The sequence below is a fragment of the Carassius auratus genome, unplaced genomic scaffold, assembly GCF_003368295.1.
Source record: "Carassius auratus strain Wakin unplaced genomic scaffold, ASM336829v1 scaf_tig00013818, whole genome shotgun sequence".
NCBI classification, from domain to species: domain Eukaryota; kingdom Metazoa; phylum Chordata; class Actinopteri; order Cypriniformes; family Cyprinidae; genus Carassius; species Carassius auratus.
The window spans coordinates 49,535-71,222 of NW_020524449.1; the positions used below are offsets into that span (position 1 = coordinate 49,535).

Consider the following 21,688-nt stretch of genomic DNA (forward strand, 5'->3'; position numbering starts at 1 on the left):
TTTGGCCGTTGGCTTGTTAGTTCTGCAGGAATATGTGGTGGTGTGAGGTTATTAAGGTCATTATTCCATTTGCACTGTTGAGTGCAAAGCCAAAAACAACTTCAAAACAGACAGGATAGCAGGTTAAGCATACCTGGTGGCACAGCAGATGTATTTTGACAGCGTCTTCAGCTCTAATATTTCCCCCCAGGCCACCACACCCTCAGTTGCTGTTGTTTTTAATCCCAACCCTTTGCCTACCTCCTCCCATTCCACTTTTACTCAACTGATCTTTAGCTCTTCACGAGACCTAAGACGGCTTATCTGCTTCGAGGACGTAGCTGTGCTGGGGATTGAAGACAGTTTTCAGGGTTCTTCAGACACCTGAAGGGAGCGGGATGCGGCCACCCATGCTTATCCTTCATCTGCTTCTGTTGGTCAGCTTGTCCCTCTGTGCCCATGGTGAACAAATGTCTTGCAGACCTCAGAACTGCACGCTTGAATGCATCCGTCGGGTAAGACTTCATATTTTGACTTGCAGATTAGTGTGTTAAAATTTAAGTAATCAGTTGTGCTTTTTTTTTTTTGATCCGTTCTGCAAAGCATTAATGTTAGATTCTCGAGGCAATATCACCAAATACAAAATAAATATTGTAGTACACACACTAAATGTCCTGATTAAACATGACCAAGAAAAAATATATATCAAAAAGTTGGGGCTCAAATTTCCCTAATGAGAATCTGATGAATATGTGGATGTGAAAATGAAAGTTTTGGAAATGAAGTTTTAGAAATATTGTCATACACACAATTTTTTTAAAATTGTCATCTATGTATTATTTATATATTTTTATATTTTATTTTAGCATAATAATAAAAGTTTAATGCACCTTTATGTGTTTTTCATACATTAGAATACCAGAATAAGTATGCAATTTCATTTTTTCAATAATATATCTGTTACACTGAATGACGATGGGACATTTTATTTTCACAAAAGTTACTTAAAACATTGAAGTAGACACTTGCCTGTAATATGCGTATAAAATCTCTTTTGTAAATGTAATTTTGTATATTTGATTCGGACCCCAAAATGTAAAATGTAATACACTTTTTTTCCTATTCACCGCGCAAGCTTCACTTTTACTCCTAACAGTTGTTCTCCCAGATTAAGAGCATTTTAATCTCATTTCATGATATTTATCTGTATCTGCAGCTTTCTTTTTGCTCATTTGTTTCACTCTAATGCTCCCTGAAGATTTCTGAGACCATCTTCTGTATCTGGTTTTTCAGGTTTCTTCAGATCATGTGCATAAGTGTGCATTTTTTATACTATCAGCCTTGTTTAGTTTTATTATAGGATGAATCGTAGTATTTGCATGTTTAAGCACAAAGGCAAAGCAAAATCCATTCTATCTTTTTTAAAATTGCTATATATATATATATATATATATATATATATATATATATATATATATATTAAAGAGTACAATGTATTTTCAGGGAGATCCCAGATGTGAATACTGCAGAATCTCAGCAGACGATGTACAGATATCTCCCAGCATTCCGTCCTCCAGCCCTTTTGGAAGTAAGTCATTGTTATGTCCCGTTATTAGCACTCCTAGACCTAATGAAACAACAAAATCCAGCTCTGGAACTCATGTAAGTCATTTGATTGCTGAGCAAGCGTGATAGACATTTACTTAAAACAACCTGTACAATGTACCTGTACAACCTGTGTCAATGTACAATGTTGTAGATAAACCATCAATGAGGTGAGCTTTGTTTTATAGCTTTACATTTGATTCAATTGTTGTCTTTTTAGCTTTATTTTTGAGATTTAAGACAAGAAGTAAATGATTGTTGAAGTCTTGCTGGTGTGTGTGTGTGAGTGTTTAATTGATGCATGTTGTGCCTAGAAGACTTACATCCACTGCTTCACTAAATGAAAACATTTGGAGAAAGGTGTTTACATTTTCTTTTACAGCAATCAGTGCTGACACATACCAAAATTATGATTTGTATTTGTACAGCTATTTAGAATTGTTTGCACATGTTGTGTAAGAATTAATTAAGCAGTCTTCTACAGGTTGCGTGATGTAGGAACATTACTCTCTGTTAGATTTGTATCTCCAGTTGTTGCGATAATTTCACTAAACAAAACACGTTGGTTTGCGGTTTAATCAGGTGCAGCATTTGTGGGAATCATTTTTATGTTTGGATTTACTTGAGCCAAGATATATCTGTATACATATGTATGATTGTTCTTTCCAGATGCTTTCCAAGATGAGCTCATTATGATTCTCTGTCTGATGTTTTCGGCTGTTTTTAACTGCGACTACATCTGCAAGAATTCTACTGTTCAACAATTTACCTAATTGTTAATCTATAGAAGGTGTACTAACTTTAAATGCTTTCTTCAGAATACATGACTGTGAAATTGTTGTTGTTGTGTTATAGACAGTGTTGGGGAAAGTTTCTTTTAAAAGTAATGCATTACATTATTGCTTTACTCCCTAAAAAAGTAACTACCGTATTTTCCGGACTATAAGTCACACTTTTTTTCATAGTTTGGCTGGTCCTGCGACTTGTAGTCAGGTGCGACTTATTTATCAAAATTAATTTGACATGAACCGAGAGAAATTAACCAAGAGAAAAACATTACCGTCTCAACTTATGTTTTTTCCTCATCATGATGTATTTTTGGACTGATGCGACTTATAAAAAAAAATACGGTAATTGCATTAGTTTTTTAATGGAAAGTAATTATAAATTTTGTGTTACTTTTTCTCATCTGGGCTTTGCTTGCTTGCTTGTTTGTTTTTATAAAATAAAAGATTATATTTTTGGCAAATGTGAAAAAGCCCCTGCACACCAAAAGTGAAATGAATAAGCTCCAGGCTGAAGAAAATGTAAATTCACACCTGTACAGTAGAGGGCGCACCTCAAACAAACCTTTCAGCTGTGCTGCCATTTTGGATTGCTTGAAGAATATGATGCAGGATAAGAAAGTTCAACACTTTTCAGCATTAAAAAAAGAAAAAATTAAACACGGATGTTATGTTTATCTAAAATCAATTTGATTTAGTATGGTTGAATTTAATCATTGATGGTCAGCAACAAGTCATTAAATATATAAAGGATATTTGCATTAACATTATTGTAGGTTTTGAGTTTTTATTTCACTGTTTTTTTATTCATTTTGAGGAATATAAAATCTGTTTGTGTGCAACTGAGGTAAGTAAATGCATTTTCAGATCTTAGAATCCAACTCACACACAACAGTAATATAAGCTGCTCATTTAATATTTTCACATAAATAAATAAATTATAGGTCTGACCTGCAAAGTATATTTTCTGTATTAAAATTGCATTGTATCCTATGGAAATGTAAATATATGAATAAAATATATTTGTCTGTAAACTGAAGCTTATGTATCCGCTCTTCTTTTTAATTAATTGTTTCTTATTTTTGAGGCATGTGAAATGTTTTTGTTATATAGTGGGATATGCCACTGTACATGCTACTTGTTGACAATAAAGTATAAAAACAAAAAAATGAAGTACAACTTTCGAATAATCCAAAAAAAAAAAAAAAAAAACCTCTGCGCTTACTCCTGATTTCTCTCAACATGGGGACAGGAGGAGAGCTGTCAGTATAAATGGGAAAAGAAAGTAACTGGCGTTACTTATTTGAAAAAGTTATTCAGATATTTTCTTATAAATTAAAAAGTGATGTATTACTTTACTAATTAGGCTACTTGAAAAAAAGTAACCGGATTACGTAACTTGCATTACACCAAACACTGGTTATAGATATACAACTCTACAATATTACCAGTAATGTTGTTTTGTTAAAAAACAAAACAAACTAAAAAAAAAAAATGTACATTTACATTTATGCAATTTAAAATTATAATGGTAATTTACGGTAAAAAAATGTTTTCCAATCTATACAAAGGTACAAGAAATTTCACTAGGTGTAAAATGAACAGTCCGTTAAGACAACAGCTGCACATTTAGTATTACTGTGTAGTAACTCCTCTCATTGGCCAGGTTGTGTGCCTTGGCCTTGTCACTCTTTTCTAGGTGAGGAAACCCCAGAGGTCTGCAAGCATTATGTACATGCACCACGCAATATTCAGATTGAGTTTGAAGCCAATGAAGAACCAACATATGATGCTATTACTGTGTCATGGAACCCAAGCCTATACGGTAATGTAGATACAACACATCCATCCATCCATTCATCTATCTTTCTGTCTAGATCTGTTGTTCTGTCTATCGTTCTGTCTGTTTGTCTGTCTGTATCTATTGTTCTATTTATCTAACATTCTGTCTATTGATCTGCCTGTCTGTCAATCATTCTGTCCGTCTGTATCTATTGCTATATTATCTTGCATTCTGTCTATGGCTGTCTGTCTATCTATTGGTCTGACTATTGTTCTATCTATAAATCTATCATTAGGAATTGTATGTGGGAGGAGTGAATGAACAGCACACTCTACAGTACCCATGACTGAGGTGACCTCGTGCAAACCCAGAGTTGTTCCCCAGGTGCTGCAGCAAAATGATTCCCCACTGCTAAGGGTGTGTGTTCACGGTGTGTGTGTTCACAGCTCTCTGCTGTCACTTTACTTTAACTCCTAAACAAGCTCTTGCAGAAAGAATCAGTGAATGCCAAATGCCACCCTCATACATAAAGCGCCTAATCATTAGTTCCGCAGTGGGAGAGAGAGACGGGAGACTCCACCAAGAACACCATCCTGCACCAATAGACACAAGGTATGATCAGGAATGTCAATTCCAAGCATTTGGCCAGGCACAGCGGGAGGATCGCAGACAGTTCCAGAGCTGGATGGACTGGGAGGTTTGGGCTGGGGGGTCTCCCATCTGCCCCACCCCTGCCCACTCGTGTGCCTTTAAACAAGATGGGTCCTCAGAATGATTAGGAGGCATTTATCAACATATTTGAGAGGATCACTGAGACATGTGGGTGGCTCCAGTCCAATTGCCAAATGTGCCTCATCCTGCTACTTTCGCAAGAGGCAAAGTTGGCTGCATAATAGCTGCCAGTCCAGAACCTCCTGGTTCGGTGGGCCGGCCTTAGCCCTGTGCAGCAGCACCAGCACTAGAGCTTCAGACCGTTAGACCTGGGGTACAGTGACTAGTCTTTGTGATGGCTCAGCAGCTTCAGGACATCTGCCGCAGGTGGCTGTTGGGTCCATTTCCGTCACCCAGTGATGCTGGACCTAGCCATTCAACTGGCGGAGGACCAGATAGTGGCGTCCCCCAGAGGTTGGCGAGTCACTATCAACGATCTCTCTCTCTCTCCACTTCCTTTTGGTTTCCCCAGCTCCCTGTTCCTCTAGACCGGTCCCTTCCCTTAGTTCCAGTGGAAATCTCCCTCCTTGAGCCCAACCCCCAATGGAGGTATGGTCTGGCTCCTGAACCTACAGCTGGCCTGAGAGCCCCACCCAGGGGCTAGGTAGCGGGCCAGGCCGAACGAGTCAATGCCTTGACCCTCTTTCTGCCACAAGGGTGGTCTGGGTCAGCCTGTTGGCATTGTGGGGATCCAGGACACTATGTTGATCGGTGTCTGGTGATGGAGATGGGGACATTGATCTGGGCTCCAGACACACCGTAGGCTGCCCCTGATCAAGCTGGGTTGTACCAAATATTATCAAGGGGGGTACTTATCAGGCTTCGAAGGATTCAGGATGTAACCAAGCCTTGATTCATCAAACCCTTATTCAGCCCGAGCCATTGAGTAAGAGCTGAGTGGTTCAGGTGCGTTGTGGGCATTGGGGTGTGGTGAAGTATCCCTTAATGTAATTTGCTATTCAATTTCAGGACAAAAGCATAGTGTGGCGGATGGAGTTAGCCCGCACCTCAGACATCAACTAATTTTGGAGACAAATTGTCCAGCTTTTAGTCATTTATTAGGTTATTTACTGTATGTGCGGATGTCTCTTGGAAGAACGGAGAATGGAGAAGAGGAGCAGTCACACAGTTAGGAGAAGGTGAACCAGGACCAATGACCTGAGCCAGAGGAACAGAGCGCTGTCAAGAAGCTAATCCTCACAGTGCGGGATGATTTTCTCCTGGAACAGTCCCAGGCTGAAATGTTGAAAAATGCATTTAAACAGGTCTGTTCTGTCGATGGGCAGCTTCTACATCTGGCTCAGCCACTGTCCTTAATTTTCTTTTTTAAAAGATAGGTTGTATCGAGTGACCTAAGACGTTTAGGCAAAGCAAGAAACTCTTGCTTCCAGATGTTTTTGGAAACGCACAGTTTTGTTCCTTTGGAGTTAATAAAAACTCAAAAAGTCTAAGCAAGCCAACCCTGTTTTCTTCCTTCCAGACTCTGAACCTCCTCACAGTTCAATCTGTATCTGCCATGTAATAGCCGATAAATCTAATATGGCAATACATTTAATTCCAAACAACTATCCTTCTGTCCATCTGTCTATCATTCTGTCTATATCTCGATCTAAGTATTTGACTGATTTACACAGGTATTGCATTCTTACGTGGATTTCAAGTGACCCTTCAGGCTCTTGGTGGGTCTCAGGTCTTATGTCAGCTCTTTCTTCTGGGTACCAATCTATCGCTCACCCCTGCACATGCCCAGAGGGTATGTTAAATAATGTTTATTATTTAATAAAAACTGTACAATAATTTTTCCAAAATTAATTCTAGATTAACACATTAAATCGACAGACAGCCCCACATTCTACATCTTTTATATGTTGAGCTATTTGAACCCTGTTTTTTCTTTATGGCTTTCTATTGCATGTGCCTAATGTTCAGTTCATTTAACATATTTCCACAGGTGTATCACTCAGATCCCTTCACACATCTGTCTTTGGATAGCGAGTACGTCGTGACTGTCATGGCACTGCCCGTCCCTGAGCAGTGGGACCAGTTCTATCAGAGGAAACTGTTTTTCACACGCAGTAAGAGTTTCTCTGGTTAAAAAACAAAGAAACAAACCCTGTAATTAGTTTTATAGGTATAAGCAGTGTTGACAACCTGCCACCGCACATTTAGGAAATCAGTTGTCAACTTTTAATAAACCTGTCAAGCACTTCTTATGTGTTTTCAGCATGCCCTGAAAAAAATGGCCTTGAAGAGTGTAAGAAAGGTGAGTGTCGTAGTTATCACTTGCATTCTGTTGTTCATGGCACATAGGCATAAGATGTGTGCATTCATGTATATTTTGTCAATCATTCTAGACTGGTATCCCAGATACGTTGAAGTCCACCAGGAGAACCGGGATGTTTACGTGACCTTTAACCTTGCACCCGAGAACTTCAAAGTCCATCAGTATTTTTCATCATGTTTTGGAGGTGGCCTACGAAATTACACAAGCATTAAACCAGTGAGGTTTTTTTTATAACAATGAATAGATTTGTACAATATTTGTAGCGAAGTGTAAAATGAATAAATAATTGAAATAAAAATAAATTCTTATCTGTTAAATCAGAATATGATTGTTGATGTCCTCCTAGGATTTCAGTGTCAATAAGACACATCACACCTACCGATTGCAGAATCTCCGAGCAGATACAAACTACACCTGTGAGGTGAGTCTTCATTTTAAAAGTGAAAATGACATACAGCCAAGTATGGTGACCCATACTCTTTAACCCATTCCAAAGTGCACACACACACTCGGAGCAGTGCGCAGCCATTTATGCTGCGGCACCCGGGAAGCAGTTGGGGGTTCAGTGCCTTGCTCAAGGGCACCTAAGTCATGGTATTGAGGGTGGAGAGAGAGATTGTTGTACATTCACTCCCCCCACCTACAATTCCTGCCACCCTGAGACTCAAACTTGCAACCTTTGAATTACAAGTCCAAATCTCTAACCATTAGGCCACGACTTCCCCAGTTTAAATGGGTGTGTGTTGCTTTGGTGTACTCTATTATTAAATCAAAAGTTATGTAATTTTATCTCTCATTCTGTCACAACCATTCAGACATAAAACGCTGTGCCAATAGTCTTCTGCAAATAAGTAGCTGTGCAGTTCTTGCTGTCATTTTCTAAATGTATAACTTCCAGCTGTTTTTTTTTCTTCTTTTTTTTACAACAGCAGTTTATGATCTTATTACATGTTGAGTAGTTTTTGTCCTTTTCCTCCCTCCAGATTGCTGCTGATGTTGTGGATGCAGTCAGGAAAACATTCATTGTTGTAATAAAACATAGTTCTGAAGGTATTTTGAACCGTCACATTTAGTGTAAACCAATAAAGACATGTTCAGTGACAAGGAGGAAAAATGTCTTACACTGCTTTCAACAAGTGCAGTACCTACATGTGGAGCAACATGCCAGGCAGCTTTTAAATCGACAACACCCACTGAAACTGTTACTTCAGTGAAAAACCCAGTGTCGTAATCGGTTTGGTAATTTTCTTTCTCACGATCAGAACCGCCGACTTCACACTTCACAGAGAGCTCTTCACTAATGGTGCTCTTGTCTGTGGGAATCCTGCTTACTGCTACCGCAGTGCTCACCTTCATCGTTGTCTATAAGAACCGACTCAAAAAGAAAACAGTTCAGACCAAAATGAGACCAGGTTTGAATTTTCTAATGGTATTTCTTTGACAAATTGGTCATCAACAAAACTGGGACATTGTTTTCTACTAAAATGTCCATGTTGTTTTGTATTAATGGGGAATTGGGTTGTTTTTTCCTGTTTGTCAGAGATCATTGAACATTACTATGACAAAAAACTGGATGAAGGACAGTGTGTTTTGCTGGACAGAACCGCCCGCCCCCCTCGCCTCCTGATTTGCTACTCAAGTAATGATGGTCCTGCCCACGTCAAAGTCGTGCTGCAACTAGCTGTGTTTTTGCAGAAGCACATGGCTACCCAAGTAAGTGTATTAAGATTAAATCATACAAAAGACACTGATATTTATTATATGGTCATGAAACCCTAAATTACATTTGTTTGAGATTACTAGACATTTTATGTATTAATAGATATGTATCTGCTGCACATTGTAGAAGTTACGTCATGAATTATTTTGAATATTTAAGGATTTATATATTTTTTTTGCTATTTAGTATTTTTATTATTATTATAGTATTTAGGCTCCTGCATACGTGTGACCCTACAGAGGTTAAGCAGTTTTGAGATGGATGGATTAATAAATATTGTAGTCTTGTTCCTTAATTGTTATTGTTTTGTTTTGTATAAAAAATGTAATCTAATTAATAGCTTTTATATATATATATATATATATATATATATATATATATATATATATATATATATATATATATATTTCCTGTTTTAATTTTCATTAGTAAGCTATATTAATTAGCTTTATTCATTTATTTATTTTTAATAAGTTTGAATTTAATTTTATTTTAGTTAAAATGTAAGATTTCCCTTGTTATTTATGAGAGGGATACACTATACTACTCTTCGATAGTCTTTTTTTTTTGTCCATAAAAATGTAAAATGAAAAAAATAATTTTAAAGATATAAATAAATAAAATTGACACATTTAAAAATGTAATTATTAGAATTCATTAAAAAATAATGTCTATACAAGGTTATTTTGCCTCCATTTCTTAAAGGGGTCATATGATGCAATTTAAAATTTTCCTTTCTCTTTGGAGTGTTACAAGCTCTTGGTGAATAAAGAAGATCTGTAAAGTTTCAACGACTTAAGTCTCAAATCCAAAAAGATATTCTTTATAAAAGTTAACACTCGTCCACGCCCCCTGAAACGGCTCGTTCTAACACGCCCCCACATGTCTACGTCACTATGTGGGAATAGTTGCGTAATGCCGCCCAGATGTTCACGCAAATAAATAAGGCGTACCTTTTATTCTCGTTGTAGTATTGTTTTTGCTGCTGCAACCATGTCATATTGACGCTGTGTGTTTCACTGTGAAAGTGAAACTACTTTGTTCGTCCTTCCAAAAGAGGACGATATCTGCTTCGTCATGTCTGGAGCTGATCCGTGCTGATCGCTGAGGAAATACATCAACTTTACACTTTGGATCACCAAATCGGCTTTCCCCATGGACGAAGCAGCGTCCAGCCTGGGGTCGTACCATGTGGTTGCCACAAGCCCAAGGTACACTCCTTCGCAGAATCCGCCTGCTGCATCGTTCTCAAGACGCCCGCCTCTGCACACTCAAGCTGGCCGTGGCTTACTCTAGGCATCCGGCCTTTGCTCACTCAAGACCGCGGTGTGTGATGCTGTTTCATTGAGAAAGCAAAACTACAAAAGAAAACACGCCTAGAAATCATGTTTATATCACGTTTATAATGGGTTTTATGTGTTTGTCTCGTCGCACCGGCTGGACAAGGCTTCACAATATGTTAAGAGGCGAAATATTTCCGTAACACGCTTGAGGCATTCAGGCAATCACAACATGCTGGATAGCTGGCCAATCACAGCACACCTCGCTTTTCAGAGAGATGAGCCTTGTGATAATCGATGCGTTTCAGAAGGCGGGGCATAGGGGAGAAGCAATAATGTACAGTATGTGGAACATAATGTGTATTTTTAATCTTAAACCTCATAAACATATTTCATTTCACTAAATACACAAAATAATGTTCTTTTTAGCGGCATCATATGACCCCTTTAATTAAATTTATTGTTAATACTTCTTTTTCTGTTCAGGTGCATTTGGACTTGTGGGAGGTCTTGAGTATTATGGAGGAGGGCAGTATGGGATGGCACTGCAGGAGACTGAATAAGTGTGACTTTGTGTTGGTCATCTGCTCACAAGGTCTACTTCAGAACCAGTCTGAGGATGAGGAACCATTAGAGAACACTGCTTTGGCTATCGTTTCCATGATCGGAGAGGAGCTGTGCCAAGCCAAAGCATTGGGTCGAGACCTCTCCAAATACATGGTGGCCACTTTTGAGTACTCGCAAGAGTCTGATATCCCAGCAGCACTACGTCTCGCTTCAAGGTACACCTTGACTAAAGACCTACCCTTGCTCTTCTCCCATCTTCACGGAGTGGCTTTGCAGAAGCCCGGAGTTTACCTACAGGTGGACAACATTTCAGAAAGTGGTTATTGTAAACTCCCAGCTGGGGCTGCACTACAGCTAGCCATCCAGGAGGCCACGGCACGGTTCTCAGAGGAGCCTACTGATGAGGAACATGTAGGAATTCCAATCATTTCATAAGGACTTCAAAAACTGTATCAATTAATGGACTCACGCCATTCTGACAAAACAAAGGGAAGTGTGCTATTTGGAAACAGTCCTTTAGGTAGGTTGATTTTTACAGACGGATTCCACCAGGACTTCCATAGCTGCTATTAGTTATCTAACTTTCCTGATTTACATCTTTACATTTTCCTGATTTTTGAATGCCAGACTATAAAAAGCACCATCTAATTTTAACTCAATTGCATCTTGAGCCACTTTAAATTGTTGTGAAAAATATATAAGAGGGATCCTGAAGTATATTGAGGTGACTGAATGCTGTGAATGATTTCTTCATATAAATGTGTATTTGACTTGCCGGTTGTTGTTTTTTTTGGTCCTGTTGCTTAAGTTCATGCATGTTAAACACCATGTTACAGTGAATATTCTTAGTAATTGCATGCACTTCCACTGCAAATGGAAAAAGAGGACAATCTCGGACAATTTTGCTGTGAATGACTTTAAAATTTTATGTTTGCTGACCTAAAATTACATTTTTAATTACCTTTATTATGTATTGTATAGTGCCAGTTTCTCACAATTGTATTGCTTTGCAAAAATCTGTCTTTGTATAACATGAAGGTATATAACTACATTTTATTGTAACAAAATATATTGTGACATCAGTGCATGGTCTTACACTATAAAATTCAAGGCTCTTTGTATTTGTGTAATGCGTAACCATTTTATTTTTATAATGCAAGGAAATTCAGACACAATTAAAAACACACCCATGTTTGCAGTGTTTTAACATCTCTGTATAAGCTAATGCTTTAATAGTTACATAAAATGTTTGGGAAACTGTATGAATGCATGATGTTTTAAAAATAAACTTTCATTGCTTTTGTAAATATCTAGGGCTATTTTGTCTGACTGATACATGATGTTTTTGAATTGGTGTACAATCTGAAACAGCTGGGTCTTCACACAAAATACCTCCTATTAGAGAGCCTTGAGTTATGAATATGAAATGTATCAACACAACATTACATTTATTACATAAACATTTTTTTTTTGCATTTGATCAATGGCAAATAATTGTCTTTCCAGAATACAGTAAAACAATTGTAAATTCCATTGCCACTAAATCTTGTTATATCTTGCTAAAGCAGTTGGAAACTTGGCAACATCAACAAGAATGAGTTCAAGTTTAGCGTAACACACACACAAAAACCAATGCAGGTGTTTTTTTTGTATTTTAAACGTTCACCCTTATTCAATTGTGGACTACTACTTTAGAATGAAATCTTTCACTTTGGGCTACACTTTCTTCTAGCATGTTTTCCATTGAACTATTTCAGTAAATAGTCACACAGGAGCATAATAACCCATTGGAGCAATAACCAGATTTTTTTTTTTAACAAGAATATGCTAAGCTTAACTGCAGAGTTGGATCAAAATAAATTAGTAAAAAATGACCTTTTTATTGATTTTATGATTAGATATTATTCACACGTTAGCAATAAATAATTCATAATTTAATGATTTCATCATTTAAATGTTGCTTTCTAAAATAGCTTCCCACTTGTATTCAGAAGGTCTCTCAGGTTTGTGGACATTCACACAAATTGAGAGGCCACACACCATTTGATCGGGTTTACAAACATTTACATTTTAAGAAGTAATTTCTAAACATTTAAACATTCCATCAGCTATTGATGAAAACATTCATTTTTATTTATTTATTTATTTTATTATCACTCAGTGGGTTATTACTACAGTATGCGTCTGGAAGGCTGTTGTCTTTCAGGCACATTAAAATGTATAAATCATGTTATTTCTTATTGTTATTCCAAGACACTTTGTCAGCTTAACCTCTTTCTCCTCGTATATTTACTTGAGTTTTTAAACTAATAATTAACATATTTAAAACATTTGAACATGCAAATAAACAAATAAAATATTTCTTTTTTTAAAGTAAGTGTATTATTTTGATTGTTATTATATAAAAATATTTATTTAAATCTCACATTTTAATTAATTATTAGCTTTTTATTACATCCACAAACTTGGCAAAGTGTAATGTTTAATGCTCTTCATGTTGTAAATAACAATGAATGGAACGTTTTCTTTTTCATGTATTTTTATATCAATAATGTTGCCCTAAATACATCAGCGTGATAAGTTACGTCAAAAGTCATCTAAAAGTAAATAAAATGTGTGATGTGTGATTAGTAATTTACCCAGCACTGCTTTATAGAGCATTTGGTCATTTAAATGCCAAATTAAATATTTATGTAGGCTAGCTGCTAGACCAATCTAATCCTTTTGGCCTGTATCGGCCATAACTTGTCAACTTTACCTGGTAAAATAATTATGGTCACATAGAATGAAATTAATATCATGCAGTTAAAGGCAGTAAATAGATGAAGTCCCAGTAGCGGTCAAATTGATGAATGCTGCCACTATGGTGAAAGCTTGGCTCATGAATATTAATTAATTTACGCCTGCTCCGGCAAAGCAACGTCGGTTTAAAAATAGTAATATTCATTAGCTCAGCCTTCGCCGTAGTATAATTCTGAACTTCGCCACTGCAGTGTGATGAATATTCATGAGTAGTTGCTCTCTAGCCCCTCCCCTTCATATCCCTCCACACACTTTCGTTCCTTCCATCATCCGCACTGACTGTACACCTCGTCCACAGGCATCATGGTGCTTGATTTAGACCTGTTTCGCACCGACAAAGGCGGCGATCCAGAAATCGTGAGGGAAACGCAGAGGAAACGGTTCAAAGATGTGTCTCTGGTGGATAAACTGGTCGAGGCGGACACAGAATGGAGGAAATGTGAGTTGCATTAGGCTAACGCTACAGCTATTGAAACGCATGGCAGCCTGTGAATGAGCACAGATTGTGACACGTATAACAGATCTTTAAACATTAAAACTTTACAAAGAGAAACACGGACTAATTACACCACAGCACACGATGAAGTTCATATTAAATGTGTATAAATGTTAAGAAACCGCGATACGTGTGTAACGTTAGTGGAGTAACGTTAGCATGTAGCATTTACACAAATAGTTAACACACAGCTGTCATAGTGTGCTTTACCTCTTTTACTTCATTTAATGAAACTAGTATGTACTACTGAGCCTAATATGTTCATATCATATGTTATTCGGAGAGTTATGTGTTTATATTGATTAAATGTGTCGCAGCAGCATCACCCGGTCCGGCAGGATCTGATGCAATCTCTCTGGCAGCGAACCGGGAGGAGCTGCTGACTGTCAGTGCTGTCGAGTGACTGTCAGTGTTTTACCTTGTTCTTGACTTTGCCACTAAAGTGAAAGTATTAATTAAGGAATGACAGGCTGCCATTTTCATTCAGTACTCATTTAAATTCATCTAAAAGTCTCACTAATAAGAGATTTGAGCTGGTATGCTTTATCACAGGCAAAGGCTCACATAGAAGCTAGTTGTGTGTTCTTTAGATGGTTGTCATGCTTTTGTGTGATTCTTGTGATATTTTTTTTTTGAAGAAATTAAATGAATCCTTTACATTTTTTATGACAATTAAGCACCCAATCAATTCTAATTATTATAATATAGAGAAATAATAATTTTTTTAGTTGCAAAGCGTGTGTACATAATTGCCATCTTTGTTTTGTAATGGATTATGATTATTTATATAATATTTTAAGATTTATTATATATTAGTTTTATACATTTTTTAATTTTAACTTAAACTTATTTCTAATATTAATTTCAATTAGTTGTGGAAAATTGCACTAGTATTGCATTATATTATTATACAGTTGTTATAAATATTAATAGTAATATCCAATCAAAGTAGCAATCCTCCCTCTTGCAATGACATCTCTTATCTGATGACCTTCCCCCATTTTTCTTCTATTTCAGGAAGCTCTTTTACTTAGATATATATCATGATAGGGAAGAAAAACTATTGCAACTTTCGTTTCGTGGTGACTTAAATTTTTTTATTTAATATTTATATATATATTTTTAAGGTTTATTTCAATTAATGTAAATTGTGTTGTATTACAGTATATTATATTGTATTCCTTATTCTACTAGTGAAAATATGGTAATACAGTATATTGTAATACATTGTAATTTAGGGCTGGGCCACACTGTACTGTATATATCAAGTTTGTATGATATATCAATATATTTTTGTAAACAATATGGTATGAGGCAATACCGTTTATTTCAGTATACAGTGTGAATTGATACGAGGCGAGCACATAACATTCTTTAAAATACAAGTTACATTCAAATAAAGTTTAAAATAAAGTTACATTCACTGTATTTGTTTTCATAGCTTTTAATATGAACAATGTTGCACTGGACAAAATTAGGCAACATGTAAATAAATGTTTTAAAAGAAATACATCATTTAAAAAAATACCGTTATACCTTATATCACAAGTACAACAACAAAAAAAAACTGGATTTTTTTTTTTTTTGCACATATTGCCCAGCTCTAGTGTGATTTTTATTAGTTGGTGTAATACTTAATGTTATGAGAAATACAACTACTGAAAAGTAGACAAAATTAAATTAATTTGGCATAATTCCACATTTACTCTCTAAAGCACATTTACTCATTTACCAACATTGTTCCTCTTCTCCAGACCATTTCCAAACTTAAGACAATATAATTACTCTTACCAGGCCTCTTGCCAGCATATCAGTGGCATGCACTGATGTTAAAAAATACTCTTGTTTTGCCTTCAGGTCGCTTCACTGCGGATAATCTTAACAAGGCCAAGAATCTGTGCAGCAAAGCCATCGGGGAAAAAATGAAGGTATGTAATAATAGCTGTCAGTCAGATGTTTGTTTTAATCTGTTATCATTGAGTAATTATAATATTCTGCTTGCCAGTTTTGTGATGATTTATTCTGTTTTTGCAGAAAAAAGAGCCAGTTGGTGATGATGACACTCTTCCAGAAGAGGCTCAGAATCTGGAAGCCCTCACAGGAGAAACTTTATCAGTGAGTCAAGCAATAGCGACACATTAAATTCACCAAAAGTGACAGTAAAGACATTTATAATTCTCTGAAGGATCATGTTACACTGCTGCAAATTCAGTTTTGCCATAACAAGAATAAATTACACTTTAAATGGTTGGAATATTGCATAATATCACTACTTTTACTGTATATTTGATCAAATAAATGCAGCCTTGATGTGGATGAGAGGCGTCTTTTGAAAGCATTTTGAATTAAAGTGCTTTAAACTCATCATCCACATCCATCTGTGACCAGTATTTCTTCATCCTGTCCCTGTCAGCCCCTCACGGTGACTCAGATAAAGAAGGTGCGGTTACTGGTGGACGAGGCCGTGCAGAAAACAGACAGCGATCGGTTAAAGCTGGAGGCCGAGCGTTTTGAGTACCTGAGAGAGATCGGCAACCTCCTGCATCCCTCTGTGCCCATCAGCAACGATGAGGTGATTCACACAATACACTGCAAACACCAAGGAACGTTCATGGAATTAGAATAGAGCAAATGAGCCATACTACAATGATGCTGTGTAACTTCTTCATCTGGAGACCATGATAAAGTGGTGATTCTCTTTCCCAGGATGCTGATAATAAGGTGGAACGCACCTGGGGCAACTGCACGGTGCAGAAGAAGTACTCTCATGTGGACCTGGTTGTCATGGTGGATGGATACGAAGGGGAAAAAGGAGCCATCGTGGCTGGAAGCAGAGGATACTTCCTCAAGGTTTGTTGCCCTATAACTGCACTGAACAATCTGGAGCCGTTTAGGGCTGTCACTTTTTATTCGATATCCGAATATGCATTCGAACTTGAATGAATAAAATATCAATTTTTTTAAATGCCATTTGTAGCGCATTTTTTACAGTCTATGATTAGACCGTTTTATTTGTATTTTATTCTTTGCCATCTTATCCAGTAGAGGGCACTCTAGACGTATTGTAGCGTAGGCCCATCAAGCGAATAAGAGCTAGTAGCCACTAGCCAGGCACATCTGTGTTCGGAGCACACAGGAACATTTTAAATAAAAAGTTGATAGACTGGTGTTTCTTGCAAAAAATATTAAGAAATGAATTAGGCTAGGCTATATACCTTACTCCTGCTGCTGTTTAAGTTGTCACATTATTGTTTGTGCCTGTTCTGAATTTTTCTTTTACATTTTTTTTTTAGCCTAATGTTTTGGGATATGCATAGTGGCACTTCATATAAGTTGATTTTCTAAGTTGATAACCTGCTGTTTCTAACATTAAGTAAAAAAAAAAAAAAGTAATCCAGATAGTCCTGTTTATGACTCACTGTTAATAAATTTGTGATTGAATCTCTATTAGGCTACGTGCAGTGGTTCTCATCCCGCGGCCCGTCGCGAATTCAAATGCGGCCCACCATATGCTGAACACAATAAAAAAAGCTTTTAGGTTTTACAATTAATTTTATTTTTTACATAAAAAAAGTAGGCTACTAAAGAAATATAAGCAATAGCCTAATGTTTTTATCTGAAAACATTTTGTTTCTCATAAAATATTTTCAGACAAGCGCGCACTTTGGCAGAATTCAATTCAAATAGTCATCAACAGCCATTAGTTCGGTAAAATTGAGCATCAGAAATGACACATTTGTTTTTAAGGGAGAAAAAAAGAAATGTGGAGAATGCCAGCGAATGAACACAAAAGAATAGTCGCAGTATCAATGGTGAAAGAGGATTTTCGGTTTTCCCCGCAACTCACTTGAAGAAGTTCAAGCAAATGGAAACACCACGCAGCAATCATCCTTAATTGAAGAAATGTGGCAAAGCATCTCTGGAGAGAACCTCATATTATTAAATTCGAAAGTGCTTTCCATATTTGGATCAACATGGGCTACATTTGTGAATGCACATTTTCTGCAATGTTGCGCGTCAGGGTCATGCTCCCGTGCGCGTCTTACAGACTGCATCTTAAGCCTCTTATACTTTCCGCATCCGGGAGTCCGCTATGGACCGCTAGGTAGGCGTGACGTAAAAATCGCCATTGGTAAGTGTGTGCCGAGGCTCTGAGCAGAAGACCGCGCAGACAGGTGCGCGTGGTCCGTAGGCTTCAAAAGCACAATTGCACATGTTCAGGCAGTATGAAGAAGCCCATTGCCAACTGAACCTGTGCAATCCGTCAATAAAGAATATAAGGAATATATGGGGAGTAGAATTATTTCATAGATATTAGACGTAGATATACATTGCATGATATTCGATATCCGTTCGAATTAGATTTTTCTCAAAAGTGACAGCCCTAGAGCCATTTAGCTTTTTTCTAAATAATTAAAACACGCTCTGTTGTCAGTTCTTCTAAACAAACAAGCCAAAAATCCCTCAACACCAGTTTTGTAATTTCTTTGCTGATTTGTTTTATGATTTCAGGGGCCTTTAGTTTTTTTGGAACAGGCATTAATTAACTATGCCCTGCGGATCCTGTACAGCAAGAGCTACACCCTCCTGTACACACCCTTCTTCATGAGGAAAGAAGTCATGCAGGAGGTCGCTCAGCTCAGCCAGTTTGACGAGGAGCTCTACAAGGTTTCGCCTTCAACTGCTACTTTATTTAGCCATCAATCGGAAATTTTATTTACTTAATTATTTTTAACAAATATAAGCATATATATTTGATGTGAGGAGTATTTATCTGACCCTAAACAAAGTTGTGAACCTGCAAAGAATTACATTTCCTGGAATGCGTTTGTTCAGGTGATCGGGAAGGGAAGCGAGAAGTCTGAAGACAATACGGTAGATGAGAAATATTTGATTGCCACATCGGAGCAGCCAATCGCCGCCTTCCTCAGAGATGAGTGGCTGAAGCCAGAAGACCTTCCCATCCGCTATGCTGGCATGTCCACCTGCTTCAGACAGGAAGTGGGCTCTCACGGCAGAGACACACGTGGGATCTTCAGGGTCCATCAGTTTGAGAAGGTCCGAACTTCGCTATAACCAGAATAATGGAAGAACAATTAAATATGTGCATTAAGATTACTTAATTTCATTATACGAAAAAGAGACCACTAGCCAAATCAGCATGTTTTGCAGAAAGTGAAATATCTGGTATACATGAGAAGAACAAAACTATATAATAGCAAAATCACAATCTCTCTCCATCGTTTTCCAGATTGAGCAATTTGTCTACGCCTCTCCATATGACGGCAAGTCCTGGGAGATGTTTGATGAGATGATTGGAACCGCTGAGGAGTTTTATCAGTCTTTAGGAATCCCCTACCGGATCGTCAACATTGTGTCAGGTTTGCTAAAATTACTCTTTATTTTAATTGATAGCGCCATTGGGCACCTGTTGTTGAAAATCAGTAATCCCAGAACAAAGCTTCAAATATATTATCCATTATACATTATTTGCTTTATTTCACAGGTGCTTTGAACCATGCTGCTAGTAAAAAGCTGGATTTAGAGGCTTGGTTCCCAGGCTCCCAGGCTTTTAGAGAGCTTGTGTCATGCTCAAACTGCACAGACTACCAGGCTCGTCGCTTGCGTATTCGCTACGGGCAGACCAAGAAAATGATGGACAAGGTACAGTTTTACTCCACAGTTCTGAGTTAGGATTCTGGGTAATCTGTATTTACTGTATCTAGCTGGTCTCATGGGTCTTTGTGTTTGTTCTCTTTAAGACTGAGTTTGTGCACATGCTAAATGCCACCATGTGTGCGACCACTCGTGTTATCTGTGCAATCCTGGAGAACTTTCAGACAGAGGAAGGCATCGTTATTCCAGAACCCCTCAAGGCATTCATGCCTCCAGGTGAGTATCACTGAATTCTAACTGTGATTTTGATCAAATTTGGTTTAAGCTTGAACTAAATGCATGAAAAAGACTTGAGAGGTGCTAGTTATTGTTTTGGGATGGCGTAGCTTATTCAAAAAGGTCCGACACTAATTACTCTGAATGATTCCTAGGGCTGGTGCTGTATGTTTTTGATTTGCTATAAAGAAGTGATTCATAAGAATAATTTGTTTAGGAATCAGGCAACATTTGTTATGCTGTATGTTAGGGCTGCACAATTAATCAAATTTCTAATCTAATTACAGTTACGGAAGCCACAATTACGTAATCGCTCAAAGCGGCAATTAATCGTCCACTTATGTTATTCTGCGTGCTGCTTCTTTTTCTTCCTACATATTATCTTTAGGGTTTTTCCACCGTTTTAATTTTAGTATAACAATATAATTATTATACTTTTTCTTTATCATTTAAAGAAGAAACCAATCCAATGTATAATTGACATTTGAGGTTTAATACTATAGTAAAGCACTAAAAGTTTTTTTCAGTAAGTGTTTTCAGCCTATATATTTTCATATAAAAATATGGCATGCAGTTGCATCAAACAATGGTACAATTGTGATAATCGCAATTATAAATCACAATTACAATTTCAAGGGATTTATTGAAATAATTATGATTTGTCATAATCATGCAGCCCTACTGTATGCGTTTGATTTTCGAAAAAAGATCTGACTCATAAGAATGATTAGTTTTGGTTGATTACTAGCTATACTTATTACAAAGTTCAGATTCGTAAGTCATTCTTTGGCTCGAAGGATTAATTTGTTTAGGAATCAGAATACACTGGTTGTCAAAAGATTTAGGTAGATGTTTAGGTCCTTTAGGTAGATGTTCATTGAATGTAGACTGTTTTCTCTCACAAGAAGCCGCCAGCTGAATATGTCAGTATTATGGTTTCTTTACTCAGGTTTGACAGAAATGATCAAGTTCGTGAAGCCAGCCCCTATCGACCAGGAGGCAACCAAGAAGCACAAGAAACAGCAGGAAGGAGGGAAGAAGAAGAAACAGCAGGGTGGTAATGCTGATCTAGAGAACAAGGTGGAGAACATGTCAGTCAATGACTCCTAGACCCTTTTCAATCCCAGACAATCATTACAAGCCTTCTGTTTTGTGTACCCCATTCATAATCATTGTCCAATGAAACTGTCACACTGTCATATCCCTGCCTCAGTTTACCTCTCCTGGGACAGTCCTATGAAAATAAGAAAGAAGTACCTTTGTATTATAATTCTGCTGTTGAATTAAAGGGAACATGCATGGTTACATTCTGCATCAAGTGCCACATTAGAGGTGGGAATTTTAGGATATTCTGAATGGAAATCAGTTATGGATAACAGACAGACCTCTTTCAATATTCTCCCTTGAAGTTAATGATTGCGCTATAAATAAAGTGAAGGTCATTTTTGATTACTGTGCACTTACTAGACACATTGTCACAAAAGTTAAAGCAGAAAAAATGCAGCTTCCTCTCATTCAAATCTGTCTTATCCTTCATAGAAACATTACTACTTCTGATTTGTCTGTAAAACAGGGAATGCTATTATATGTACAGTACTTGCTTAAGATGCTATGTGTGAGGAATATGATGGCATTTGAGAATAAATCAATACCTGAAGGAGAACATTGTCTGGTCTCTGAATTATATTTTGTGTCATGCATTTGTTCAATTCAAGTTTATTTGTATAGCGCTTTTTACAATACAAATCGTTTACAAAGCAACTTTACAGAAAATAATGTTTCTA

General features: G+C 37.1%; 2 protein-coding genes across 2 annotated transcripts; both read left to right on the plus strand.

The window, feature by feature from the left end:
- Positions 1-44: 44 nt before the first annotated feature.
- On the plus strand, positions 45-12,179 carry LOC113074188 (interleukin-17 receptor D-like). The gene is made up of 12 exons (XM_026246943.1): positions 45-494; positions 1,483-1,567; positions 4,036-4,194; positions 6,498-6,616; positions 6,815-6,938; positions 7,088-7,126; positions 7,218-7,363; positions 7,494-7,568; positions 8,131-8,197; positions 8,410-8,559; positions 8,688-8,860; positions 10,634-12,179. Exons 1-12 carry the CDS (start codon positions 378-380, stop codon positions 11,147-11,149), a joined length of 1,770 nt encoding a protein of 589 aa, XP_026102728.1. The 5' UTR covers positions 45-377; the 3' UTR covers positions 11,150-12,179.
- Positions 12,180-13,736: 1,557 nt separating this feature from the next.
- Positions 13,737-21,569, plus strand: LOC113074190 (serine--tRNA ligase, cytoplasmic-like). Its single transcript, XM_026246946.1, has 11 exons — positions 13,737-13,955; positions 15,870-15,940; positions 16,047-16,127; positions 16,426-16,584; positions 16,719-16,862; positions 18,525-18,680; positions 18,849-19,070; positions 19,264-19,393; positions 19,519-19,676; positions 19,775-19,904; positions 20,854-21,569. The coding sequence occupies exons 1-11, from the start codon at positions 13,820-13,822 to the stop codon at positions 21,012-21,014; spliced, it is 1,548 nt and encodes a 515-aa protein (XP_026102731.1). The 5' UTR covers positions 13,737-13,819; the 3' UTR covers positions 21,015-21,569.
- The last annotated feature ends 119 nt before the right edge of the window (positions 21,570-21,688 follow it).